The sequence below is a fragment of the Corvus kubaryi genome, unplaced genomic scaffold, assembly GCF_017639235.1.
Source record: "Corvus kubaryi isolate FWS band 111438036 unplaced genomic scaffold, C.kubaryi_AGA036_p1.0 split2-37374, whole genome shotgun sequence".
Classification (NCBI taxonomy): Eukaryota; Metazoa; Chordata; class Aves; order Passeriformes; family Corvidae; genus Corvus; species Corvus kubaryi.
Window position 1 is genome coordinate 6,980,235 of NW_024582082.1, and position 27,973 is coordinate 7,008,207.

Sequence of the window (27,973 nt, forward strand, 5' to 3'; positions counted from 1 at the left end):
TGTACAATGCTTTCTTTCATGGGTGTTACATATTTTATTGTTCTTTTGTTGTAAAGTGCCAGGACTCTTGGAGAAAAAGATGGATCATTTCTTAGAAATGAACTGGAACAAACAACAGTAGAAAAGGAGACACAAACAAAGGTCTGTAGCAGGCTGGAGTTCAGTCAACCTCTGTTCTCCCACAAGGTCTTAAGAATTCATTTCCTCTTTCGTGAAACCATTTGTTTGAAACTGTGGAAACAGGGAACTGGAATTAGTTATCACCATGTACCCAGTGTGGGTATCATCACAACCTGGATGGATACTTTACATAAAATCTCTCAGTTTGGGGATCCATGTTTATACTTCTCTACTCACCCAAGGGAAAATACACAGAAAGATGCAAAAGCCTGGGAAAGAAAGCATCTTCTGCAATGCACAGTTCTGGAGGCAACACTAACAGAGCAGTGTATTCTGGGGCTGGTATCACTGACAGTCAACATGCTCTGGCACTCCAGGGGAATAACTTGGAGGCTGGGGGAATATAGGTACGGGAATAGGTAACATGAAGCTTGAGAAGGTTTCAGCAGGAAGCAGAAATTCCTAGTGCCCAGAGACTCCCATTTACCTTGCAAGGAGCTCTCATCCTTTTGCAGCTAGAACTGTGCACAAATCTTTGTAGGAACAGACCCGATTCTCCCCAAGTGATAATTCAAGTCATTCTGATGCTGATACGTGTTGGGGTTTTAGTTTAGTTTTAGTTTTTTTCCTGTTAAAGGAATTTTTCTCCCATAGGCATCTTGCTAGGGGACAAATAGCTGTACTTAAGAAAGACAAAAAGGGGAGTGGGGCGGGCCTGGCTACTCCTTTGTCTACACCTGGGTGTGGGGTCAGTTTGCTCTCAGCTTTGGGAGAGAGAAGCTGCCAAGAAAGGAGCTGCTGCTTTTTTTTTTTTTTTTTTTTTTTTTCCGGCCGTTCTTTCTTTCTGCTGGAAACAACACCAGGACCCCCAAAAAGCCGCTTTCCCTGCCCTGCTGGAGGCCGGGCTGTGGCCGCCCTGCCCCGCTGCTGCTTCGAGCTTTCACTGCGTTGTAGCCATGCTCTCCCTGCCTGTGTGGGCCTCCGTGGGGTTCTCCCATCTGGATACATCTCGTCTGCCACCCGGGATTTGTGTTTGTGCCTGCCGCTCCAGCCTGCCGTTCCTGAGAGTCCGGGATCAGCTGCCCAGCGGTTTGTGAAGCCTTTGTTCCATCCCTTCCCGGGATCCCGGGGCACCGGTGCCGCGTGCTCCCCGAGCTCGCTCCGGAGCGCCCCCTGCAGCCGCGGGGGAACCATCGCACCTGCCCTGCTCACCGGGAGCCGCCAGCGCCCCTGCTGGCTTCGAGCGGAACTGCACCCGAGGGGAAAGGGCCTGACAGCCGAGAAGGCTGGGACTGGGTTTGTGTTTGCTGTTACTGCCATAGTTATTGCTGTTTTGTTTGACTGGTTATACACACACACACACACACATATATATATATATATAAAAGAACTGTTATTCCTATTTCCCACATCTTTGGCTAAAGGCCCTTGATTTCAAAATATAATAACTCAGAGGGAAAAGGGGTTATATCTGCCACTTCAAGGGGGGCTTCTGTCTTCCTTAGCAGACACCTGTCTTTCAAAACCGAGACAATACGTTACACAAACCCAGTGATAGTCTTACACTTTGTGCTGCCATTGATACAAAAACTCACTAGAAAAGCTATAGCTGAACAATGCAGCTGCTTAACACTTCATGAGATCAATAGCAGGAAATTTCATTATAGCCAAATGACTCCAGTAGTTGAAATGGCAACACCCAGGTTACTAAATGCTTTTATAAGAGGTCAGTATATCCCCAGCTTTACATACATGAACCTTCCTTCAGGTTTTGTTCCTAAAAAAGTATTACTTACCCCATTTACACCCTACTAGTACTGGACAAGCTGCATGTCTTGTTCTATAATCCCCCTCACCACTTCTGAAGAGATTGTACCAAAACACTGCTGTTCCCTGAAAAGCGAGATCAGGTCTGGATTAGTCAGAACCTAGTCAATATAAGCAGGTTACAGTAAGGGGAGGGGGATGACTACAGATTCAGCTGCAGGCAGCTGGAAGCACTTTAACAGGTCACCATACACAGCACATGAAAAAAACCCTTAGTCCTGTTCTAACTCAGTCATGTTCAGAGTACAGAGGAAGTCTACTGAACACAAGTTTACTTTGTTAAAAACAGCTGTACAGAGAAACTGTTCACTTCATACATACCAACAAATGGAGATGCCCTCAAGTCTGCAAGATCACTATAACTGCAATGAAGTGCACTTGTCGCATCAGCTGACTTTTACACGGACTGTGCAGAGGGAGAGACAGTAACTGGAGAGAGAAGGAATAAACCCAAACACATAAACAGACTTTACCTTCTTGGGCCATATTGCTGCCCCAAAATCTGGGAAAACTGTCGCTCCTCCAGCTTCTACATCGCTCATCTGAGAAAACAAAGTCCACAAATTGTCCATTTACAAGGCTTTTTATACAGTCCCACAAGCTAAAGTGTCCCAAGGCCTGAAATTTCGACTTGCACCTCTACAAGCAGCACTGATGAGGAGGGTGCACTTCAACCAGCACGAACTGCAGAAGAAGCAGTACCTGCTGTAGAGCAATTTTATTTCAACTGAAGGCTTTTGTCCAGATTATGTATGTCTAGATATATATTGCCTGGATTATATATCATCTACTTCAAATAGCCACTAGAAGTTGAGTACCTATAAGGTTAATAAGCTAATGCTCTAGAACAAGAGAAAGGACTTCAGAGTAAGCTGGTTTCAAGAATTTCATTCCACTTTATGATCCAGTTAGGAAAACAAGCGTCTCTTAAACCACATTTCCTCAAACTGAAACCATGCCTTTGGAACTAATTTTCATAATTTAGTTTATGCGTCTTGGTCAACCACTTCAAAAACTACACAAACTATTAGAAAGCTTCTTTCGGCACTGTTTCTATGCTGCTCACCAGCAGTCTTATGCAATTTCAAGTGCTTTAGGCAGCTCAAGCTTCAACAGCTACAGCTATGTGACTCTAAAAAACCCCATGTATCTTTATGCTTTGCCCTTCCACACTGGAATGAATTTAACCCTATTAAATTCATCAGTAATTTACAATGGATTTATTGTAAATTCTAGACTTGACTCAAAACCCACCAAAGTTCTTGGAAACACTCCCACTAAAAATATAACATCTTTCCACTGAATTCAGTAAGCCTTGGGTCAGATTCTAATGAAAAGAAACAAATTAGTCAGATCCAGCTCCCACCAAATTTAAAAACTACTATTAATACACTCCCCAAGTCCCCAGAATCCCTATTATAACTTGGATTTCTGTTTAAAGCAGATTTAATTACCACTCTGGTGTCCTCCTCCTTGGTACCTACAATAAAAGGGCTTAAGATGCCAAAGGTGCACGGGTTTTTGCCCCTTCCAACTAGAAAGCATGAGCATGCAGCCTTGCAAGCTAATATCTATGTCTTAGCCATACAACCAACTGTTTTTAGTAAGGGTGTTGGTACATGTATGTTTTATGTGTTCTACATGGGACAAACAAGGGCAAATTGCCTTTGACCATGTACAACTGGCAGAGATTGTGTGTGTTGCTCCTTCTAAATCAAGGCTTGTCCAAAATTCTGAGAAGCAAACAACAAAGTTTAACTCAATTTAAAATTAAAATCTCTTTGCAGCAGAATATTTCACAGCTACCCATCTTACTCCAGTTCTTGTTTTGAAGATTATTTCCCTCCCCGCCATATCAAGTTGAAAGTGCTTCTGGTTCTGTTTTGAGCTGCATTTCACTCTCAAAATACGATGTCAGCCATCAAATTTAAAATTCTGTGACAAAATATTTAAATTATATCACTCAAATCTTAAACACAGAAGATGAGGTGATCCTAAAGATATAATGAGTATAGGTTCACAGATAAAACAGCATCAGAAGACTACTGTGAAAACAAGGCCATTATTCCCAGTGGCAGCAATGTTTAGGATTCCAGTGTACATGGTCTGTGGGCTGTATAATGCATGCAACTAATGAATCTTTCAAATCTGCACTTGTAACCCAGTTACACCAAGTTTATCAGCTGTGCCTCCCTCCGTTTGTTGAAGCAGCAGCTGTGCTGAGCAACTCTGGCTTTGCCACACAGCTGAGGAAGAGGCTGACAGACCACAACATCCACAGCTGTCAAACAGTGGTGGAAAAATATGACTGTCTCACATTAAGTGGCTGATAGTCAAGTTCTCCAACAGCATACCATATGAGTACCCCAAGTATTTCCCTTTGAGAAACATGCCAAATTCTCCTCTTCCCCCATGGAATCCAATTAAGTAAAAGATTCCATAGTAGAGTGGCCAAAAGGAGAAGATGGGTACTATATTCAAATTTTCTGCTCTGAGGTTACATACCACCAGAATTCTATCAATTCAGATGGGACAGCACCTGATGCTGAAAGAATAATGAAATCCCTACTGCTAGATGCCAGGAAATCTCTACAAATAACCAACTGCACAAGCTGTAAATAAGATGCTGCTAAAGGATCATCATACTTACATAGTTTAAAAAAGTGGCCACACGATTTCCAGTCCCTAACCGCTTGAAAGCATCTGGCTCATCTTTCTATAAAATTAAATGAGAATAACTGCAAATTTCAAGCTCCCAGACAGTAGACACAGAGAGGTACTTACATAGTTAAGAAACGTCGCTAGCCTATTTCCTTCCGATTTGAGTGTGCTGTCAAAGGGTCGCTGCAACAGACAACAACTTTAACCTGGGTTCCAAACAGGCTCTCACTAGAGCTACGTACGTGCAGCTCAGCAGAGATCTTCAAGCCCAATTTAAGAGATGGAATAGAAAGGGGACCACTGATACAGGGCAACATTAAAGCCATCACAAGCTGCAGCCAGGGTGCACAGCTGCATGCACAGAGCACTTGGATGCGATGAGAAGTTGCACTGAAACATTCTGAAGGGAGAAGAGAAGCAATGCTTTCAGGGCCTGTGCCACAGATGTTATCCAAGTAAGGTCAACAACAGGCCATTATTCTGGGCACTGATCCAAAGTCAACAACTGAGGTGAATACAAAAAAATAATCTTTAGTGGGCTTTAGATAACACAGATTCTTGTAAATGTAGCAACTCAAAGAAATACTGTCATAAGAAGAGCAAATGCATGTTTTGACAGCAGACAAAACTATAGAGTAGTTTCAGGTGGTTGCCTGTCTAGGACTAAAGACCACATCAAAAAGATCAAATTGTCTTTACTCTGTAATAAACAATGAGTTTCATTTGTTGAAGCTGAGATCACACTGGTGCCATGTAGGAGCAGAAAGAACATCTAAAATATCAGTGTCTTTCTTGCCTTCAGTAAAATGAAATCAGAAATTTATTTACATTGCTAATAGTCAGGAAGTCATTCCAGTCAGGAGACATCAAGGTGCATTTTTTCACACAAAAGCAATAATGTTCAAAATTTAAAGAAAACAATAAATCAGTACCGAAAAAGACAAACAGCAAGGAAAACCACAGCCACCATGTCTAAGATGATGCAGTTCAGTCTGCTTGAAGCATATTTTAATAAACAAGTGGTCTTTCCTGAAATGGGTTCATAAAAAACCCAAGACTTGCACATGCAAATCCAATCCAAAAAAGCCAACATAAGACCACTGAGATACAGGGAATTCCCTGGTTACTGCCACTGCTGTGAAACCCATGTCCAACCATGAATTTCTGAACTTCAATAGCAAAAATCTAACTTGAACAACCAATAAAATCTCCAGGTTATAATAGGCAGCTACTGAAATGCCTCTATTTAAGAACTGCAAGGGAACAAAAAGCTCCAAGGCTGATCAGAAACTGGGGAGACACCGCAGCATCTCTATTTCAACACAAACTCTATGATGCACAGAGAGCCTGCAGGACCAGACCAAAACTCTGGCAACTGCTGCAACTGCCTTGCCTCAGCTGAAAACTGCAGCCAAGGTTAAGTTCCACTTGGAGCTCTGCTCCAGCTCCTAATCCAAAAGTAAAGTCCACACTGATGGACATTTGATGCCTGAGGTCCTTGAGTTCAATGGCTTTGAAGAGAATTCAAGAGCATTTGCTCAACTCAGGAAACCAAGCAGACTTAAGAGGAAAATTCTCACAACAGGACAAAGTTAATAACAAGCTTCCACAGTGTTGAAACTTGGATTTTTTTTTTATTTTTTAAACAGTGCTAAGTTGGGTGGCTTCAATCCTGCACTCAATTATTGGGTTGTGTGCTCTGCTGCAGCAATCACTCCTACCAGGTAAAACCACTGGGACAATCTGAATTATGCCAGATTCCACTGAAATACCACAGAAATCAAGGCATCAGATGGATTTTATATTTGAAGTTACCAGTCACCATAGTTCTTCAGTATGATTAGCACATCCATGAATTTGTTTAGGGTCATTATTAAGAATCTGCTCTTTTCTCCCCACTCACAGCAAACCACAGCTGTTCTTTGCCAGGCAGAGCCCTCTAGTGCCTCATGAAGACCCAGCACCACCACCCGCACATCCACCTGCTGCTGGAGCACTGCCCTCAACACCATCCCAGGGAACCCTTTTCAGACCCCAGCACTGCAGCCACTCTCAGGGGTCTGCCAGAAGGGCTGTACAACCCATCAGGATTTCCATAACATTTACTCTTCTGGAGGGAGGTGGAAGGATATCTCCTCCTCAGTCAGCTCCTGCAAAATGCTTTAGAGCACACAGCAAAGCAGGGTTTGGACAACATTACTGAAATCGGAAGCCTAATGGAACAAAGCCCTCATAACCCAGGGCTTGCAGACCTCAGTTTACAAATAAAACAATAGAAAGAGCACAGTCAAGTGCTGCATGACTCTTTTAATGAGTCTGTACTGTGCAAGGAATCAAGGTCCCCAAGGTAAGCAGGGAGATTTGTTCATTATTCTCTTGAACTTTCAGCATCAGAGAAGGCAGTGCAAAGGCTTTTCAGAATTCATAATCCATCCATGCAACAGGCCTACATATTAAATGCTCTAACAGAAAACAGTTTCAAAAGTTCTCCCAGACCAAACTGTTCCATCCTCCCCACTCTACTAAGAAATAATTGCAAGTGTGATCTTACCCTAGAAAAATCAAAGTGTGGCTCGTACTGCCCTCCCATTCCATAGTTGGCAACCTACAGCATGGAAGAAGGAAGCACATAAATATCTACTGAACTGCAAGTGACTGCTGCAGAATAGCACTTGCTCTCAGAAATCCAAAGCGTGCTCTGAGAAACAGCACTTTGTGGCAAGATTATTATCTATAGTACACTTAATTTATTTTTAGATTGCCAGAACTGAGGTACTCAGATGAGAAACAGCTTGAGTGCTTTTTCCCTTTCGTAGTTCGAGGGTTTGTACTTATCACTACAACAGCCTGTTTAACATACAGCAGTAATAGTTTCACCACACTGTTGCTTCCTTCCTCTGAAGGGAAGGCAGATGAATGTGTCCAACTCCCTGTGGGTCCAGCCTAGGGGACAGGACTGGATTCTGTGCCACTCGTGAATGATCTGTTATATACAAATGCCTCTCCAGAATCACAGAAAATTAACTTAGAAGCACCTCTTCACTTACTTTACGATCACATAACATGTTTTAGTTACTCTGAGGCTGTACTTAATGTGTCTCCCAGATCACTACACAATTACCTGGTTTCTATGGATAGCCTGTAATCAACAGTATTTCAATCAGGCTCTGGAACAGGAATTGAAGGAGCATGGAGGAAAAGAAACAGTGAATGGGCTAAGGTACAGCTATTCTGGCAGTGCTGTACTACTGGCACTCTTCTCCCCAACAGCCATCCAGAGACCAGAATTCATATGAGACTATAGCAGGACTACAAAAAAATATTTGGGTCTTAGAAAGGTTGAACTAGGACAAATTCAGCTTTTGCGGACTTGAAAAATAAGCAGCAGACATTTCCTTCAGAACAAACAGGTGAATCTCAGATTCCTGCACAAAGTTAATCTTCTATTTCTTCGATATCTCCACCCTCTCTACACCTGGCACACACAGGGAAACCATCCATCTGCACCAGACCAACCTAACCAGCAGCTAATTCCACCAGGATGAACCCAGTGCACCAACCTGCAAGAGCTCAGCTGTTTTCACTGTTAACCCTGTGATCTGCTGCATTCGTTGATTCACCTTGGCCACAACAGGATCATCATCTTCTTCCAACCATGAGCTAAGGGAAGGACAGAAACACATCATTTTACAATACCAACCACCACACCGCATTTCCCAAAGCAGAAGGATTCTTCTGCCCTTTGTCAGATGGCTAAAAGAGCCATTTTCCATGCATTTGTTGGGGAAAGCTTTGGTGACATGCAAAGCAGTTCAAGTTTTCAGACACAATAGGTAGCAGATAACAGCTGTTAAGCACAAAAACCTTAAAGCTAAAACCCTTCTTCTCTGCTTACCTCTTTGATACCCTGTAGCTAGCCACTGTAAGGACACCGGTTTTGGGATCACGTACTGTGGCTCGTGCCAGCTGTGCCAAAAAAAATCCCAAGGGGGAAGAAACACATCAGCTACAGGATAGAAAATTTCTTGCATCTTACCAAAATCAACACCTGATATGTCCAACTTCAATATCTCATTGGATGAAAGAGCTTCAACCTAGAATATAATCTGATTTCATGTTAAAACAACAACTGCAGAAACACAAGTACAATTCATCACCTGCATTTGATCCTGGAAAAAGAGTCTGATTGACCGCACAAGCCATGATATTGATTAAATCCGTAAGTTGCTTGGTGAACAGGTTTTGAAAGCACTTTTTTTAAACAGCTGGAGTCAATATTAGTGAGAGGGAACAACAACAAAAGTTAACAACACATGAAGTCCAAGTTCCTGGCAAAGAGAAAATCACTGGGTAGTCCATGAATAAGCCTGCTCCTCATGTGGACTGAAAACCCAACCTCATTCTCAGATGCAAAATAGCAAGTGAAAACTTTTACAGAATGAGTTACAAGTTATGGGGCAAGCAAATCCCCAGTGGCAGAAAACTCCTGAGGACAGCTCTCAACATTCCCATGCTCAAATTTTCCAGCTGAAAGATGTCTGGAACATCTAGTTCTGAGACAGTTTGAGATGTTATTACATGATGAAGGTAACTCTGCAAAAGCACAGCACACCTACACATTTTAAACAGTATCATCACATTTAGGCCATTTCACCAGATCTGTAGGAAAAAAAAAAAATGGAACTTGGCAAAACTGATAAAGTTTGCTGTGGTGTCAGAGGGACAGATGACTGCTAACAGTACTTTGGTCACTTTGGTTTCATTCTTGCAGCTGAGAATAAGAATTGGGACACTCCTTTCTTTGACTATAAGCTCGGACCACATTTAAATTTAACTCCTGCCAACCGCACACGCTCTAAATCATACCTCTTTTCTTCCACTTAATTATATGTCATAGAAAGCCTTTTTACTTGCATTTCTTCAGAGCACAGTGTCATTATTTCCTTTGTTTTCCTCAAATAAGTCTCCAGCCAGCTTTACAATCCATGTCAGCTGTGTTGTCCCTATACAAGAGTTCTTGGCAGAGCTGTTGCTGTAATTCTGACTCACTATTATTTCGTTCCAGATTTCTCCTGTATAAATCATAACAGAAGAGCCAGGCTGACTGAATATTGTTCTTCACTGGTACAGTGAAGCATAGCTTTAGGGATATATATTTTGCTTCCCAAACTTTTCATTCTGCTGCCATTTTCAAGCTTGTATATGCTTGCTTGATTTCTGCACCTAGCATATGATCTAAATAAATCAGAACTCAAAAAAGCCTGACTGCCTTGATATTTTTCCCTATCTGCTCTGGTAGGCAGGTTTCTTCATTTAAGACACACAATCTACATCTCAGTTGGTATAAGCAACTGATAAACGTAAGGCTTCCTCTCTCAGGGTGGAGAAATCAGCCTTTTAAGAGGCATTCGCTTTGAAAAATCATCATAACACCCTTCATTGGTCAGAAGCTTCACTGACTGTTTCAGAGTCTATCTAGTTTTGCACTGCTATTTCCTTCTGAAATTCTGCACTGCTGAAACTCTGCAGCATGAGCTTAGATATTCATAGCTCCCCACTTCATGCCATATTCTTGCCTGTTCAGACATTCCTGACTTGCACGTAACATTAAGAATTTTGGGAACATGGTTCTCATACTTTAATGGCAGACCTGCCTCAATGCTATCCACATCAATAGAGCTAAGAATCTTCTTGACCCACCCCAGCCAGTTCTGATGGGTTGCCTGAAAATCTGGATCTAACTTTTTGGAAGTGGAGTAACAGTGATTGCATTTTGCAAAACAAGCATAAAAAGCAACTCAGTTGCAGCTAGTCCCAATCCCATATAGATGTTCTTTCTCTACAAAAAGTATTGGCAAGTGTAAACTGCAGAAAATGTTGAAGTACTTGGACTCAAAAGTAAAAATTTCTTGCAAATGCATTTTATAATAAAGAAAGTGCTCATCTTTCTGAGCCTAAAATAAAATAACACTTCACAGTTCTGTCTGAAAGCTTCCATGATTACTACCTAAAATTTCTTGGCTAAAATTAAGCTGTATTTATTAAGGACCATCTCATCACAGGATTTGCATTTTCCATTCTTTCAGTAATACTGCAGAATTTAAAGTTATTCCTGCAGCTGAGCTATACATAGGCTTAGAAAAAATAACTCATAAGAAAATGGCTGCTTTTTTAAATTGACAATTTTCATCTGAATCTTAAGGCTGTAATATTTATCTACTCTTCTAGGGACTGACTACATAGATTACATGAAAAATTCCTCTAACATTAGTAATATACACAAAATTCAGAGACCAAGAACTAAGACTTTCCATAAAACTTTGAACAAAAAGGAAAAGCCAAAAAAACCAGCTGTCTTTAGATAGTGCTTTATTTGATAAAATAGATTAAGTGATATGCTCTATGTGAATGCTTCCATTTTATCTGAAGCTCTTGAAGTTTTCTACTATGATGTAATAGGAAAAGTTCTCCATTTATGGAGGTGAGAGTCCTCACTGAGACAGAAGTGTTCAGCCAACATTTCCATAGCTGGCTGGTAGTCACAGAAGTCCAGCTTCACAAACATCCCAAATTATTAAATGTTCTTGGGAAGCATCAGTTTCTCAGTCTGTTTCTAACTATTTATGCTTACATTCAGAAACACTTACAGAAGGGTAAGTCTTCACTGGAATTTTAGTACCATATTTCATAGCAGTAGCCTGAAGAGTGCTAAAATGAACCACTCTATAAGCAAAGATTTGTTCAGCTTTACATTCTGCTCAGACATCACAGAAAAACTAAGGTGGCATCTACTACTATCACACTGCCATACTACTTTTTGCCAGAAAGGTGACAGTTAGGCAGGAAATTCCACCTCCAGAAAACCAGATAATTACTAGCTCTGCATGAGGTAGCTGCTTTTTTTATTGTGTGCAGAGTCACCAGAACTCATACCTTGAGTAAAAGGGAACACATGTGGTTTATAATAGGAGCAGTAGATTCCAGGATACACAAGCAAACAAAACAAAAAAACCAAAATTTAAAAAAAAAAAAAACCAACAAAACCAACCACCAAAACCCCAAACCTCTAGGTATTATTCTAGCACAACTTTTTTTTTCTTTCCACTTCTGTTGACATTTGGGCTTTTCAAATTTCATTTATGTTTGGCTCCAGTTCAAAAGGCAGACTTAAGGCATATTGCACACCTACTCCTATCATTTTAAGCCAGCCATTTACCTTTTCAAATATAGTCTCTAATTTCTTAAAAGCTTTCTAAGCCATTTACTGAGAACTTTGCATAATTAAGTGCAATAATGCATAAATACCTTTGGGAGCCTGGGCTTTATGGTCCTACATCACCAGGCAGTTTTGAAATCTTTAGGCTCACAGCTGCAGTGTATAATCTATAGTATGAAACCAGGCCTTTCAAATCCTTTGCCTAGTCCTTGCTAATAAAGATTGAAGCATGGAGTTAGTGAGATGGGAAAAGGGAAACTTACCCTTGGCTTAGCTAGATGTTTAATTTTCTCAATTTCTTCATCAGACATGACATCATAGTATCGCACAATATGAGGGCTGTCCCATTCATCTTCTTCCTTAAAGGGAGCTATGAGCAGATGAGGGTTTCTGTTTCCATCATGGTACCTACAAAACAGCCTTTTTTGTCTTCGAGGTGTCTGAAACAAAATGCCAAACAAAGCATTGTTTGCTCAAACACTTTTCTTGACCTTCGAACAGGCAAGACAAGATGAGCTTCATTCCACATACGTAAACAAGAGTGATTCTACAATTTACTGCAATTAAAACCAAGATACCCTGTTCCAAATTCCACTGAGCAGCATCTGAAACACTGACCTTTAGGGGAATTAAATCACAATAGGTTACAGATTAAGAAGTGCACAAGCAGTGAGCTGTGAAAAAAAGCCTGGTTCTTATAATTAAGACTATGCAGATGAAATAAACTGGTTCTTTTCCCTGGACTAAGAACTGAAGCCATGTTTGTTGAGAAGTACTGGAAATCACTTGATCAAAATAGTCACTCCAGAAGAACATGCCTAAGATGCAAAAGGGAAGGAATAACATGATTCCCTAAGTGTGGTAAAGCATAATCAGCTCTTGGGGAAAAAGCCTCCTTGTGTATCTCTACAGCTGACTTTGAAAAAGCTGAGTAGACAAACTGAGGAGAATCAATTTTCAACAACCTTTAAGAGGTACAGCTAAGAGCTGTTTGTGAGTAACAGCTGAAGATTGAGAAGCCAAGATATAAGGTACAAATCTTGGCCTGGACAGAACCAAATTCAAAAACAGCTTCACAGAAGGACAAACACACCATGTCCCACCAAGCTTGACCACCTCTATGCAAAGGCAGCATAGTCAGGAAATTCTTATCTCTTACCATTTTCACCCCTTCACCTCTGCAAAGGGCCTCATAGATATCACGCTCTGGCAAGTAGTCAAGAGGTCTCTCATAGGCTCCACTTTGCACCATGGCTTCTGTGGTTGTCACAGAGTTGTTTATTGACTTTTCTTTCTCCTTCTCCTTCCTCTCCTTCTCCAGCAGCTTCTCAAAGTAGCGCAGATTACTGCCTGCTCTCTCATGAGTGCTGTCTTCATTGGGAGAAAACCAGAGAGAAACAGTGATTTTTCCAAACTCAGGAACTGTTAGCACAAACAAGTCCCTGTATCAAGACAGCAACAATTCCTCCCTTCCTAAAGCATTATCAGGCAAACAAAGGCATTGGCTTCAGTCTGCACTGAAAATCAACACTGGGAAGTTTCTGTCTTCACAAAGGAGAGGTGCACACAGGATACAAAAGAATCCTTTCTAGAAGAACCCATCACAAAGCTTGTATTCCAAGAAAAAGAATAGAAGCTTTTTTTCTTCACATTCCTTTTTCTCTCACCTTTTCTGACCAGTTCTACCCAAGATAAGCAGATCATAGAGCTCATGAGCAGAGACCAAGGTACCCTACTTGCTGCACCTGTCCTCTCCACCATGCTCATCACCCACACTGCACAAGCACACTTTAACCAAGGACTGTGATAGAATCCAGCCACAGTCTTCAGTCCCAAAGGTTCCTCTCAGGCTGGGAAGCTCTGAAGTGTGTGTTACTACTTTAAGCCCACCTACAGCATCCATCTGTAGCTCTAACAGGTTTATATGGGAGGGAGTCTGGATCACTAACATCTTTGGACATATTAGTGATTTATTAATGATGTTGGTATGAATCAATAAACATCATCAATAGACCTTTACCCCAGATAACTAAGAAGGAACAATTACGTGTTCACCTGTGTTTCTGGATACTACCACCTAGAACAGATTCTCTTCCTTGTGGCCTTCCCAACTTCACTGTGTTTATCTCATGAAACCAACCCCAATGCTCACTGCAGTCACCACTCTTTAGAGCACAGGGCAATAGTGGCCAGATAGGGAAGTTGAGCCCAGAGCAGACGAAGCTGCTGCTTCCAGAGGGGACTACCAAGTGTGTTCCACTGTTTGCTGCTGATAAGGATTTACATTCTGCTATCAGTGCTAAGCCCCACTGCAGAGGGAGCTCGGTTCAATACATACTCATATTCTTGTAAATTTTAATTTAAGAGTTCTAGTGTCTGTGGAAATTAGATTAATACATAGTTTTCAATAGGAAGGTTTCCTATTGAACCTATCCACTCTCAGGATGCTGCTAATATCTAAACTAAAACCACAGCTCATTAAAAAAACATGAAATACCTAACACAGTAAATGTTAGCTCTAAATGAGGAGGACAGGAAGCAGGCAAAGATGGATAGGAAGCAATGCTTATTTGCTTACTCAAGGGAAAGCTAGAAACAGTTCAGAAATAAAAAGTTCCAAGAAAATTTGTTCTGAATATTCAGAAATAAATACTGTAAGATCTCAGGCAAAGTACTCTTCCAATATCCAAGAGTACCTGCACTAAGGAATATGTAAAGTTAGTAGGACTTCACAGAAGGTGCAGCACTGCCTAAGTCTGTGGTAGCCTTGATCTCCACTTGAGACAAGCAAGGCTTTTTACCACTGCCAAACACAGTACCTCAGTACACTGCAGCAAAGCACACAAGTAGTGAGTGCAGTCAGATACACTGGGGCCTTGGGTAACAACAGCATGGACCAGAAGACAGCTTGTTAGAGATACTTCATATATAAACAGACTTTTTTCCAGGACCCACATTTATTGTAAGTCATCTGTCAGGATATCCTTTCCAGTCAGCTCATGGAATGGACCATGACTGTTCTCAGTTCTGCTGCTGGCAACTCTCCCCAGCTAAAATAACATGGTCTTTGTTCTTACCGAGGGATATCAGCCGTCTGGTGAGCTCCATGGCTCTGTGCAAATCCCCAAACTGGAAAACAGCGTAGCTGAGATAATCTAGGATCTCTACTTTGCTGACTGTTGTATCCTCCCCCTCATCGTGCTGCTTTAAGGCCTGCTCCATCCAGAGCACAGTGTGATAATAGTCCCCATCATTGTAGGCTGTCTTCCCCATGCCAAAGCAGTCACCAACTGTCAGGGAGGATCGATATTTTGTTCCTAAAAACAAAAAGATAGCTTTCAGCAATCCACACAGAAGCACCTTTGTCTTAATACATTGAGAGGTATCTGTAAATACACACTTATTATCCAAAAATGTTTCTAAGAAACAATGCTTTGACAATACTTTAGGTTCAGTACTGAAATGATCACCATCAAAATTAGAGTAAGCTCTATCTTAAACTTCTCTTTGTTTCCAAAGGAATTAATTAGAATAAAATTAACAGCAGTTACAGTGGTAAGATATTGTTTTTTCTGCTGTAGACAATGGAAGAGCAGACTAACATCTTAACAGATTTCAACCTAACCTACAGATTAACACTGTTAGATGATCAGAGAAGCCTGACTACATGCACAGCCAGCTTGTTCCTCTTTACTGGAAATCTGCATTTGCACATAAGCAAGCTAATGTTTATTTAAACAAACTGGGTGTACAGTTGAGTGCAACTGCACTGATTTCCAGTTGCTCCGCTGCGCAGATAAGACTTAAAATTTAGTTAATTATTAATGGTTATTAACACTTATAACTAAAAACATTGTGTCAGCTTATCTACCCACACACCAGTGAAGCCTATTTAGTTTGTAAACAGCATGTTGGTAGCCACCATAACCTGTTTCAGTAGGTGTCTCAAGCAGCAGCAACAAACATTCATCATGACTCAGCTAATAATTAGACATCCCAGTATCTCGCTAAATTTTCTAAAACATCTCTGTGGCAAAACCCATTGATCTTCATTTCATAAAGGACTTTTGGAGAGAGTTTGAGGATGTTATCACTTCCTTCCTGTTAAAGCTGAGGAGACCTTGGTGCACTTACCTGGCAAGTTCCCTCGAGAGAGGGTTTCAGGATCCAGCTTATAGGTATCCTGCAGGCGCATCAGTGCCTTCGCTGCTCCAGTCTCATCTTCTTCAGTTGGAAAAAATTGACGCTGGATTGTAAGATTTGCAATAAAGCCTTTGCAGTAAAAGGGAAAGATGTTACTTCCAGAGCTTGAATAAATATCAGTACAAGATTAACATAGAAGAGGAAATATCTGCTCTGTCTTTAGAATTGAGTTTCAAATAATCCAGATTTAAAGCCTCTTATTAGGCTCAAAAGTAATAAACACTTTGCTTTTTGTCCCTTTTTAAGAAATATGGCTCATGAGCAAAAAAAAGGATAAATAACTAAACTCAATTTTCTTGTGCCACACAATTACTGATGTACAATGTGAATCTAATGATCTTCATTTTCCTGTAATGTCTCTTTTTGACATGAAAACTTAATAGCTTTCATCAGATGTCCTGCAATATCCACAGAGACAACTGATTTTAGATTGTAGTACTGGTCAATGACCTCCAAATCTATATTCCAACCTCTAAAGCCATAAGAGCTTTTCAAGTCTCAGTTCCAGGGACAGAGACCCTGATCCAGGATTCCCTCACTAGGGTAGGGCCTTATGCAGTGAAGAGACTTAAATCTGACAAGTAAAACCAGGTGATATCCAGAAATAAAATTAGATGCACTGAGTAAACATATCAGGGTTACACAGCAGGTTGGTTGGGCAGAAGAGGAAGCCATCAACTGAATAAAACAGCCCAACCATTTCCAGTCATATAGCAAGCCAAACTGGAAAAGGAAGCCTTTTGAAAAAGAACTAGTGACAGATGTATTTAATAGACTTGAGTATTTTATTTCCATTTAGGATGACTATTCCAAAAGGCAATAAAAGCCTTGTCTGGAAAAAACTTCCAAGTACCTAAACTTTAGCATATGCAGAGTAGAAAGGGAAAACATGCGGTGTTCTGCCTGAAAAACATAACCACCTCTTCCTCACTTCCCAGGAGTCCAGTAAAAATAAACCTCCACTTAAGGAAAAAAAAAAGGCATGCAAGCAAATTAAAAGGTATGCAAGCAAATTCAGGCAGACACTTGACAATATGATGCAAACCCAAGGATTAGTATGGGAAGCATTTGATTTAGAAGGACAGGTTTAATGATAGCAACCATATATTATCCTCGTTTTGACAGACTGACAACAGCATCTGCCAACTCTAATGCTGGGGCTGATACAAATTTTTCCACCAGTTCAATATGGGACTCATTTTGATTCTTAATCTCGTTCTCTGATCAACATGGTCAAAAACCAGTGATCATCAAGAGAAGGAACAGACTGGGAAAGCAGAGGTAGCAGTTTATATACAGAGAACATAATACTCAACAGTTGCCACCACAGCTTTAAGCATATCCCATTCTCCCTTTTTCCCCACAAATAAAACAGTTTTTGAGCCTTGACAGAGATGTGTTTCAGTTGCAAGTTTCACTCACTTGGGTAATCTGTACACACAAGGCAAGTCCTTTCGTTGTTTTTTAAACAAACTTGGCAGTAATATTTAAGCCAAGCTTGTGGCTTTCCAGAACACAAGGCTGCCTCCTGACAGCAGTCCCCTGTAACTCCTTACCATTTGTTGTATCCTGAAGAACCAGGTTTTCCAATTCCAGCCAGTCAGTATTCAAACGCTTCACAAGCTTATATGCATTTACGGGGTGTGCCAGATACCCTTCTGGATCGGAGGCTGATTTGCTGGTCAGTATATCCATTTTTTCAGCCCAACTGGAATGAGAAATGTTCACCTCAGCCTGAGAACAATTTATGAATGCACATCTTCCTTCTTAAATCATGCAAACTACACATCTAGATCAAATTATTGTCAAAACTGGCTTTCAACCTTTCAAGTTCACAAGGATAAAGTGGACGTTTCTTAATTACAACAGTCTCTTTCAAAGGGAAAATATTTCCCTGCTTAGTATTTTAAGGCTAACTACAGCAGGCATGCATCTCAGTTGTAACGAGCCTTAAAAATATCAGTTTATACATAGATTTAACAGATATTCTCTTTACCAGTACTTGAAGAGGAGATTGCTTTGCCTCCAAAGGGCAGCTTTTCAAGAAAAGAACATTTTATGTATACATGACCAGAATTCCTATCATTTCACTACTCCATAGCTCCATTCTCATCTTACACTCCCAAAGGAAGGTTGGATTGACAGATACAGCCTCAAGTTCAGAAGTTCTTTGGAAAGCATGACTCCTCCTAAAGGCACTTGGCTCTTCTGAACCTAGACCTCATTTAGACTATCCTCCTGTCACACCCTAGTAGATACTGCTTTTGGCTAGACAAGCATAACAATCTTCCTAAGGGACACAAAGTATCAGTTGTCAGCAAGAGCCTTTCAAGCGATCCAAGCAATCAGGACAACATCTGAGATGTGCTGCAGACACTTTGGCACCTGAAGAGAACAAGGTAGGAACACTGTCCCTGAGGGCAAAGCCAACAGAGGAAGGAATCCAGAGATTTGGTAAATGCCACTGGCACGCTTGGCTCTTGTAAGCAGGGCTGATGGCATGAAACAACAGGCAGCACAGAACACTGGCACACAGAGGCATTCAGCTCTCATGACAAGACTCCTGATATAACTCTGATGTGTCCTCTCTACGCAAGTCCTGTGATAGTACAAGGACAGGGCAAAGTGGGGAAAGCCCACCAGAGCACCATTTCCAAAGAAGCAAATTCTAAGTGATATCTGAAGCAGGGACCCTTGTAGGTTAATGGGAATAAATTAAACCAAGTTAGTACCTATCCTCTCCCTGTGATTATCTACTGAGGCAATACCAACAAGATCTAGCAGCAGAGAGTGGTGACAAAGGTGGGCTGTGATTGAACACAAATGAAATATTTTGTCACCCTTCATTACACAAATCTCCTCCCCTACCTTTTAATCTGAGAGAGCTTGTTCTCTTCTGCTCGGATATATTCCTTTAAAGACTGTACCAAGTCCTTCTCTGCATAAATCAGGTCTGTCATTTGACCTAAAAAGAATAGGAGCAAACATCCATCAGATCTAAAAAAGTAACAATTACCAAGTGCACAGAAGACAAACCTTAAATGCTCCAGGGCTATTAAAACCACCACAAACAACAGACAAATTAATGGTATGCACTTCAATGCCTGTAAAGCACAAAAGCTGTTAGACACATGGGTCTGGCATTCAAATGCTTCAAGGGGCTTTTAAAGTCCTAGCTTCAACAGTTCACGTAGCTTTGCTCTAGCCCTTCCACTGCCTCTGAATTACTTTTAGTATTACAAGGGCATGCAAGAAAATTAGAAGAAAGGTTTGACACTCATATAGCTATGGAGCCAAAGCAACAAAAGATCCAAATGGTTGCCAAAGCATCTGTTCTACATATGGATACAGATTAGGTCACACTAACGAATCATTAGTGTAATCTCTGGCATTATTTAAAGTTGCAGCTTTACAATATGGGTAACTGTGGAAACAACCTAACATTAAGCAGAGAGGAATTTCAGACTAATGTTCATAGACTCACACACACACTCTCCTGACTAGCATTAGTGGAAATTGCTAACATGTCAGTCCCAATTGCTGTGACAAACTTGGCTTTTCAAAGCCCAAACTGAAAGAGCATGATGCGATTTATAACTGCAACCACAGCTCTAGCTCCAGCATTCCAAAGTAATTATGAATGAGGCATGATTAAGCAGATAGAAGGCAGCAGGCTGTTTTCAGAGTTAGGAAAGGTTCAGAAAGTTTCAGAGTTAGGTAAGTGTAAAGAGAAGATGATCCTTCATGGAAGCTTTGTATAAAGTGCTACTTAACTTAGAAAAAATCAGAAGCAAATACTACACATGTAGTTAAATATTGTTCAGCCAGCCGCCAGGCATTGAGGAGGTTGGCAGTGGGACTCTGGCTGAACGGTTCCACACAGTGGTGCTGAACAACCCACCAGGAGCTCTGAGCTTTGCCATCCAGAAACAGCTCCACTGACTCAAAGAACATTCTGGAGACCAGCCACTGGTAGTTAATCAGCCTCTAATGCCCTTATGAAGGGGAAGTCCCCATACTGCTCCACAGGAAAACATTAGACCAATTAACAGGAGAAAACTCAGTTTGTGCTTATTCTGAGGCTCTACCACAATCATACATGCTTGCATCCTATTAGAACATAGGAACTAAATTGTCATAAAAATCAAATTACTTTTCAGATTTATAACAATTATTTAGGATTTACTCAGACCCAACAAAACACAACATAAGGGAGTTATTAATTTTTCCTTCTGACACCTAATTCCAACTTTTTGAGAAGACAGGCAATTCCAGGTCCTGTGGAAAAAAAGCTTCATATATTTACCACTTTAACTATTTTTGTAACTCAAATTCAGTACTAAGCTTTTTAGCATAAGGTGGTGTGCTCTGTTCAAGATGACAACAGATGCACAAATCCTAATAGAACACAGGCCCCATCTTATTTTACTAAGACAGGCCCCAGAGAAACTTGAATCATGTTTGTCACAACATTCTAAGTCAACCAACTGCAAACAAATTGCACTGATGCTGTAGAAGAGCAGCTTTTCCTAATAGAGACAGTGTTGGCCGTGGCCACATGAAGAAAACCATATGCTTCAACTGGTAACTCCAACAGTTCTAGCAATCACAATAACCACATCACAACATCATGCACTTGTTCTTTCCACACCTATGGAGGTGAAGAATTCTGCTTCTGTGTGCCAGATCAGGAAAACACAGGGGAAGAACACCAACTGCAGCCAGGGCTTCATCTTCCAGATACCTCAAACCTGTAAAAAATTAAAAGGAGGAATAAAAATAATGAACTTATTTGTGAGAAACAAACCAAAGCATTAACCTTTATCTTCAGTCATTTTACCCTCATGAAAGTTATTTAGACTCTCTGAATTTTAGTTAGTAAAGCTTGAGAAAACTCTTCTTCAACCATAGGAGCTGCTACTTAACAGTCTCAAATGCTATCTCGCATACTCTTTGGGATTTACGTGGAAGACACTGGAAAGTCCAGAAGAGAAAAATAAGGGAAACAATATATTGTCCACTGAGACAGTGAGAACAAGCTCTATTGCAAGAGCAACTCAGTGCCTTCCATGTCAGACATAACTAGAACTGGAAAATATGAGACCCACAAAATTATATTATATTCCAATAATAATAAAAGTCTAAATTAAATGGGTTTATAGCATTCTATAAAACTCAGTTATTTGAAAACTGTCTAGAAACACAAACAGTGAGAAAGCCAAATAGTGAAACAGAACATTTTGTAGTGTGGAAGTGGCAGCAACGGTTGGAAAAGTTAAAAGTGAAATTTCCAGCTCTGCTTATTCAACATGCATCATCTCAGCACACTGGCCTCTGGGCACAGCCCTTATAACTTCTGTATTTCAAAGGCTGTGCCAGTTTAGAAACCCAGTCCCAGAGATGAATGTTGAAAGCAGATTGTTCCACTTCCAAAAGCACGGCCTGAGGGGCGTGGGAGGAAAGCCAGTCGGAACAGATAGGGTCAAGTGAAGCAAGGGATTCAAGGGGCATACAAAAGAGCCTCCTGGGAGATCTGATGACCAGAACACCTCTTCCAGGTTTGTGAGGAGCACTGCACTTGAATCAGCCCACAGCTTGCTCCAGAGCTGCCTGTCCACCAAGCAGGAACAGCCACCAATGCCAGACTTGTGTAGGGGCACTGGTGCTCAAACACTGAGCTGTTGGCACGCCCTTGCACAGTGTCCAAATGGAGGTGACAACTCTCCACCTCAACTCAGGAAGCAATTATTACTTTTTCCTATTCAATGTAACTGGGCAAACTCGTGCCTCAAAATTACCATGTGCGACCCACTAACTCCAGCACAGTAAAAATGCATCTAGTGGGGGCAAAATGGAATCAACCTGAGAAAGGGGAATGGAAGGGAGAAAGGAAGGGAAAATACATGGAATGTCCTGAAATTTCAAGCAATGCAGCAAATAGGAAGGAACCAAGATAATTCTGCAATAACTCTTACTTGTTCCCTTGGGCTCCACACATCTGCCTCCAAAAGATGAAAGGTGGATATTGCCCTTTCTTACTTGGATTTTCAAGCCCACAGCACAAGAGAAGCCCTCACCGTCAGCTGGGCTCACCAGTGCCAGACACAAACATCAAACACACCCTTAGTGATACCACCATCACTAAAAACATTAGAAATAGCTCTGTCCTCTGTTGTGTATTATCACACAGCAAGATGATTGTTTTTAAATTATTCTTTTGATTGCTTTACAAGACTACACATGGAATCAGAATCATTTACCACAAGTTTGCAAGCATGAGTAAGAGCAGGAAAACATCTCACAGCATCAAAATAAGTCTTCTCCTTTCCTTCTTCTGTTTCTCACCCTCCTGCAAACCACATATTTCCAAACTGCTAGTTTAAGTTAGTTAAGAACTAGTACATGGGGAATCTGAGAAATGAGTAAAGCTGAGTGAATAGTGCCATGCAGAGGTCTGCCAATACTACAAGCCACAATAAGCGATGTAGCAGAAAGCCCAGCAAGAGCACTTGGGAAGTACATTAATTTGGATATATTAAGCTTCGTCTGTCCATCTGAATAGTCTGTCATCATTTAATGGAGTGGTTTTTTGGATGCATAACATAAAGCCTGGGAGAACAATTACAAGTAAATTTTCCAGTTAAAAGAACACAACTCTACATTCTCCTGCACCTCCTCACCACGTTCTCTCATGGCTGAGGATATCTGCCAAGAAGTACACTTACTACAGCTAGCAGCTTGTCTTTATAGCAGATCTTTAACAGCTTTACCATCCTACTCAGTTTTACTTAAGTCAATAAACAGAGACCTCAGTAAACAGAGAAAGCAGCTCTTGCTCGAACAAGCAGGACACCTGGCTGCAGGGTTTAAAGATTGTTTGTACACATTCTTTTCACAGCTCTTACTGGGAAAACCAGCACAAATAATGAATTACAGGAGGCTGAATAACCACAGTCTTGGCTGGCAGGAGCATGTATGCACAGCCACGTATGTGTGCCCACCCCACTCCAGCTGAATCATATGCCAACAAAGAGGGCAAGACAGGCAGAACAGGCATAAGTAGCTCATGCTTCAGTAATGGAGACAAATGTTTGTAAAGTCAGTGTGTTTTATTCAAACAAATGCCAGACAATAAGTCTGTGTAGGACAAATATTGCCTATATTCCTGGCTTTTTTTTCTTTTAATTCTTTACAGTATAAGACCTCAATGAATCATCACTCCCACCGGAAAGAGTGCTGTCAGGCCCAGAGAACAGTGGCAGAAGGAAAAAAAAGGTTCTTCTAGACAAAATAGACCAGGATGGAATTTTTCTCCACAAGTTCTTTATTAAATAAGCTTTCTAAAGACCTTATAATCAACAAGCTATAAAAATAGAGACCTGACCTATTAAAGGGAAGTTGCTTGCACACCTACCATGTGTGGATAGAAAATAGCAAGAAAATCCTTGCTAGCAGCATTTTTGTAAGTCCATGAGAGACTTTTCTCTCTCACAGAAGAGGTAGCAGAGTTATGTAAACAACCAAACCACCTGCAACCTTGGAAAGTCTTGTTTATGGTACAGTAGAAAAGTATTTTGACAATGGATGTTTTAGGATTTTAGCCAATCACCCCAAGGGATGGCTGATCCTTATCCAATTAGACTATGAAGAAAAAAGTCTATAAAAGAGTTTGTAAAATAATTAAATAAATCAATCTTACTGCACAATTCCTGCCTGCTGGATCTTCTCTCCTCCTCCTCCCTACAGCTGCAGGACACGGTGATATACCCTAGGGCCCAGGCCTGCGGTAATAACCATGGTTCTTCAGTTTCTCACTCACCCTGAATTTCATATCCAGTCACAGGGGACATAGGCCAGCTCTCAGCCAAAAGAGAGGACTTTTTTCAGGTCAGAAGAGGAAACAAACACCTATTACTCATCCAGTGCCTTTAGGATTCAACTTCTGATCAAACTGATATGCTACGGTCTCTTCTATTCACCACAGAACAAAAGTCCTCCACTTGCCTGATGGCCTAACTAAAAACAGGGACAAAAAGCACAAGTCCTTCATCCAGTTCCAAATTTGCACAGAGTCCTCATGCAGGAGAATTAAATTAAGTGGGACCAACATAAGACCAGTCTGAGCAACATAAAGAATAAAAGTCATACCCTTTATTGTGGTAAATTAGACCAGAGTGTTACTTGTACTCATGTACGAACACTTTTTGGTCACATGAACTCCAGAAAAAAACCCCAGCGTTCTTCCACTCCACACTTAGAGGTGATAGCATTCCCTTTGCTATGGGGCTTCTCTAGGGGAGATGGGGAAGTGGGGTGTGATGTAACTGCTTCAAGCAAAATCACCTCTTTTTCCAAAGACTAGGTGGAAGAAAATTTTTTCAGAGCACACAGCAATAGTTTCTTTTAAGGAACTAAGGCAGAGTACTGCTCTCTGGTTTGGTTCCATGCTTACAGACCCAGAATTCCCTACAGAATAATAAAGCTTATGAGACAAAGTATCATAACCAGATACTGTCAACATCTGATTAAGATACTATTTTTCTGAGCTAATGGAATACAACATACAAGCTGATCACAAGTAAGGGTTACAGCCTCTCTCCTCTTCTGTGCTTGCCTGTGCTGTTAAAGACACTTGGATAATCACTCTGAAAACAGCTGCTTTCACATGTATCTACATTTAAATATCATGGTGAAATCCAATAAGCAAATCCCTACTCCAAGGTCACCTCAGGCCACTGATGAGTTCTAAGTGCACACACAGTTGAGGCTCTGAAGTTTGGTCCATCCTCAAAACACAGTTTGAGGCTGGACTCTTTCATGAGACAGGTCTGTTTGGGGCTCCTCCAAATACCACTGTTTTCTACCCTGTCTTCTTGCTTGCAGACACATCAAGCAGTACTGAACTGGTGCTGCAGATGGCTTCATCCCTTTCCCCTCCACAAACAAAGGAGCTTCAAAAGTAGGCATCAAGCTGCTATCAATACTGATGGCTGTAGACAAAGTTAATGATATTTAAGTGGAAAATGGTATAAACAAAAAACCTGCAAGGCTGCTTACCTATTAAGAGCCAAAAGACAGGCTTAATTGTAAACAGATTTTCAAGATGTTGCCAAGGAAGAGCCTCTTTCAATACCAACCAAGAAAAGCAGCCATAAAATCATCCACTTGTAGCAGTATTTCCCATCTTGGAGATTAGCCTGACACATGATAGCAGCTAGACAACTACTTAGAAATTATTAAATATTAAGGAATGAATAATTTTATCCTAAGAAAGAAAACCTACACCATTGGCTGAAGACTTTGAAACAAGTAACTCAGAGCTGAAATTCATTATCCACACGAACTCAGATGCACCAGTGTCCAACCCAGCCCCTTCCTCCAGAGCACACTGACTTTACCGCTCAAAGCAGCTTACACCAACATCACCACCTTTATTTACAAAGCATTTTAATATGCATCTAAAACCAATTATAAAAGCAAAAACACCAATAGGATTGCCTTATGTTTCTCAAGGCAAGCCAAAAGAAAATGAGGAAAAGTTGTTTATTTGCAAGCATTAACAAGGACACAGCACAATCATGCAAAACTGCTGGCATTTCTTCCAACATAAAGTAAATTATAACCACCTTAGAAGCCATAATCACCTTGATTAGCTACCAATAATTTTTTAAAGCCATAACAAAGAACATTTCTTCCACACTCCAGCAGAGAACAAAACTGATGCAAGTCTAAGACACAGCAAATTCACCTGAATCTTACTGTGCAAGCTCTGCCTATATGAAGCATTCTGAAGTCAAATCCCGCAGTGTCAGTGAAAACAAAAAGACTCAGGGCTTTTTCCACTATAGCTTGTTTTTTTAGCAGTAATATTTAGACTGCATTTTACTGTGCAAAGGCCATGAATTTAGTATATCATCATACTTGCCATTTGCTCACATAAAGCATTAAAAATATCTTCCTGCTCAGAAATAAGAGTGGTTCTTTTCATATTAAAAGGTCTACTGCCAATGAACTATTTCTTTCAATTATATTTAATTAAAATCAGGCATTATCTCAGAGGTTATCATTATCTCAGGGGTTGACTCTATTCTAACTTCACCCTAGAACGTGCCCCCTTCCACACTCCATGTTCTCATGTCTTTGACATACAGAAAACCATGCACAAAAATCAGAACTAGTCATAGGAAAAATATCTGCGTTTACAACTTGCTTCTTTGGAAGTTTGCCAATGCGCACAGCATGGTAACTACAAACAGACTGGATTCCTGACTTAAACATCCACTGAAAAACTTCTTATGCGAACTGGTAAATCCTGCTCCCTCTGCTGTTACTCTCTTTAAAGGACGTAGCTCCTACACTGCTTCCCAAAGTATGATTGGTTACATTAAAAAATTGAATCCCAAGAAATTATGGCATTAGCAAGAAGCCACATTCTTGTCTGTTAGTGTCACAGCAGTGCCAATTTACAAGTGCAGAATAACGTTCTGCTTGTGAAATATGAGTGGCAGTTACTGATTGCTATATATATTTGCAACATACCTGTGGGATTATTTCCAAGTACTTAATGCCAGAAAGATGAAGTATTACCCTGGTAAAGACGGCCACAGTGGCCTTTCAGCTCCACTCCACCTTCACAGAGCACCTTTAAAATTAAAGAGCAAGAGGTTTTGTTACAAAAATTTCTTCTGGGGAACACTACCTTACTATTGAGGAAGAGGGATGATTATTGGCTAGAAATACCAAACATCACAAAGTCACACAGTCCCAAAAATAGTCTTTATTTACATATCCTCTCTCCTCCTTGCTTCCAGGTTACAAGAACATTCTTTGCTGCCTGAAATAAAATTACTCCTGTCTAGTCAAAGGCATGTTTTGCCATCGTACGACATGCCAAGCTGCTGTGCCCCAGCTGAGCTATGGTAATACTCAGCTAGTGCCTTCAGTTTTCACACCAGCTCCTCTCCACTGTCTCTGCACAGCCTTTTCCACCGAGGCTTTGGTCGCTACATCGTACAGGTCATACACAGCTGCCTGTGCTCTCCTGGCTTGTCCCCAGCTCAGGTACACAGCGATACAAGGACAGGCTTTTTTAGGAAAACAGAGCTCAGAGTAAAATTAAATGAGACATGAGCAGAACAAGTGGGGTTTAAACACCACTACAAGGCTTAAGGCATCGCCTGCTCCATGCTGAGCGTATGGCAGGCAGGGAACATGCACAGCCGGTTAATGCAGCTGCCACAGTCAGCTGGCAGTCATTAAACCAGGAATGCCAGTCCTATCGAACCCAAACAGCGCGGAGAAGGAGAACAAGCTCTTCCATGATTTTTGCGATGAGACCTCTAATACGCTTACAAAGACCCGCTGGTGTTTTGCGATACCACCTCCCCCCGTGCCAAACCGCCGTCCTCCCAGAGCCCGGCCCGTGGGCAGCATAGAGGGGCTGCTGCTCGCCGACCCCGCCGCGGGGCGCTGGACGGGGGCAGCCACCCAGGACCCACCAACCCCCAGCAGCGGAGCGAGGACCCTGGACAAGGATTTAACCATGGCGCGGCAGGGCTGGACTGCCTTCAGACCGCTCAGACCGCGCCGCCGGGCAGCGCTCACGGCTCCCCCGCAGCGTCACTGGGGAGCCCAGCAGCGGGACCCCTGCGAGTCCCGGGGGGCTGCGAGAACAGGCACAGCTTATTGCAGGCTGCTGCCGCCCCACCGCCCTCAGCGTAGCCGCCAGCTGTACCTGTACTCTCAACCCTACCCCACTCACCCTGCGTCCGCCGCTCCCGCCGCCCGTTCTAGAAGCGCCCCGGCCCTTCCAGCCCCGCCTCCCCCCGGCCCCGCCCCCTTGGGCCACCGCCACATCCGAAGCCCCGCCCCTGCCCCTCCCCCCTCCGTAACGCCGCGAGTAGCAGCGCATAGCCCCCACCGCCCGGGTGCTGCTGAGGCCTCTCA

At 41.7% G+C, this 27,973-nt stretch overlaps 1 protein-coding gene across 5 annotated transcripts; it reads right to left on the reverse strand.

Moving 5' to 3' along the window:
* Nucleotides 1–27,847, reverse strand: P4HA2 (prolyl 4-hydroxylase subunit alpha 2). 5 transcript variants are annotated; one of them, XM_042014601.1, is made up of 16 exons: nt 27,789–27,847; nt 26,567–26,669; nt 20,679–20,778; nt 18,896–18,992; nt 17,584–17,735; nt 15,959–16,096; nt 14,902–15,141; nt 12,984–13,195; nt 12,088–12,264; nt 8,504–8,574; nt 8,169–8,268; nt 7,160–7,213; nt 4,598–4,663; nt 2,421–2,489; nt 1,917–2,013; nt 1–231 (listed from the first exon to the last, which is right to left on the reverse strand). In XM_042014601.1, exons 3-16 carry the CDS (start codon nt 20,758–20,760, stop codon nt 161–163), a joined length of 1,626 nt encoding a protein of 541 aa, XP_041870535.1. In that variant the 5' UTR covers nt 20,761–20,778; nt 26,567–26,669; nt 27,789–27,847; the 3' UTR covers nt 1–160. The 5 variants fall into 5 exon arrangements, with proteins under 5 accessions (XP_041870535.1, XP_041870537.1, XP_041870538.1 ...); XM_042014603.1 differs by lacking the exon at nt 4,598–4,663 and adding an exon at nt 4,732–4,791; XM_042014604.1 differs by lacking the exon at nt 4,598–4,663.
* Nucleotides 27,848–27,973: the final 126 nt, after the last annotated feature.

What these genes read in the sequence shown, in the direction of transcription:
- P4HA2 (XM_042014601.1), bottom strand. Translation starts at nt 20,760, where the DNA reads ATGAAGCCCTGGCTGCAGTTGGTGTTCTTCCCCTGTGTTTTCCTGATC. An exon ending in AGAATTCTTCACCTCCATAG is followed by an intron (nt 18,993 to 20,678) that starts GTGTGGAAAGAA and finishes TATTCTTTTTAG; the next exon opens with GTCAAATGACAGACCTGATT. An exon ending in TCTTCAGGATACAACAAATG is followed by an intron (nt 16,097 to 17,583) that starts GTAAGGAGTTAC and finishes TTTACTGCAAAG; the next exon opens with GCTTTATTGCAAATCTTACA.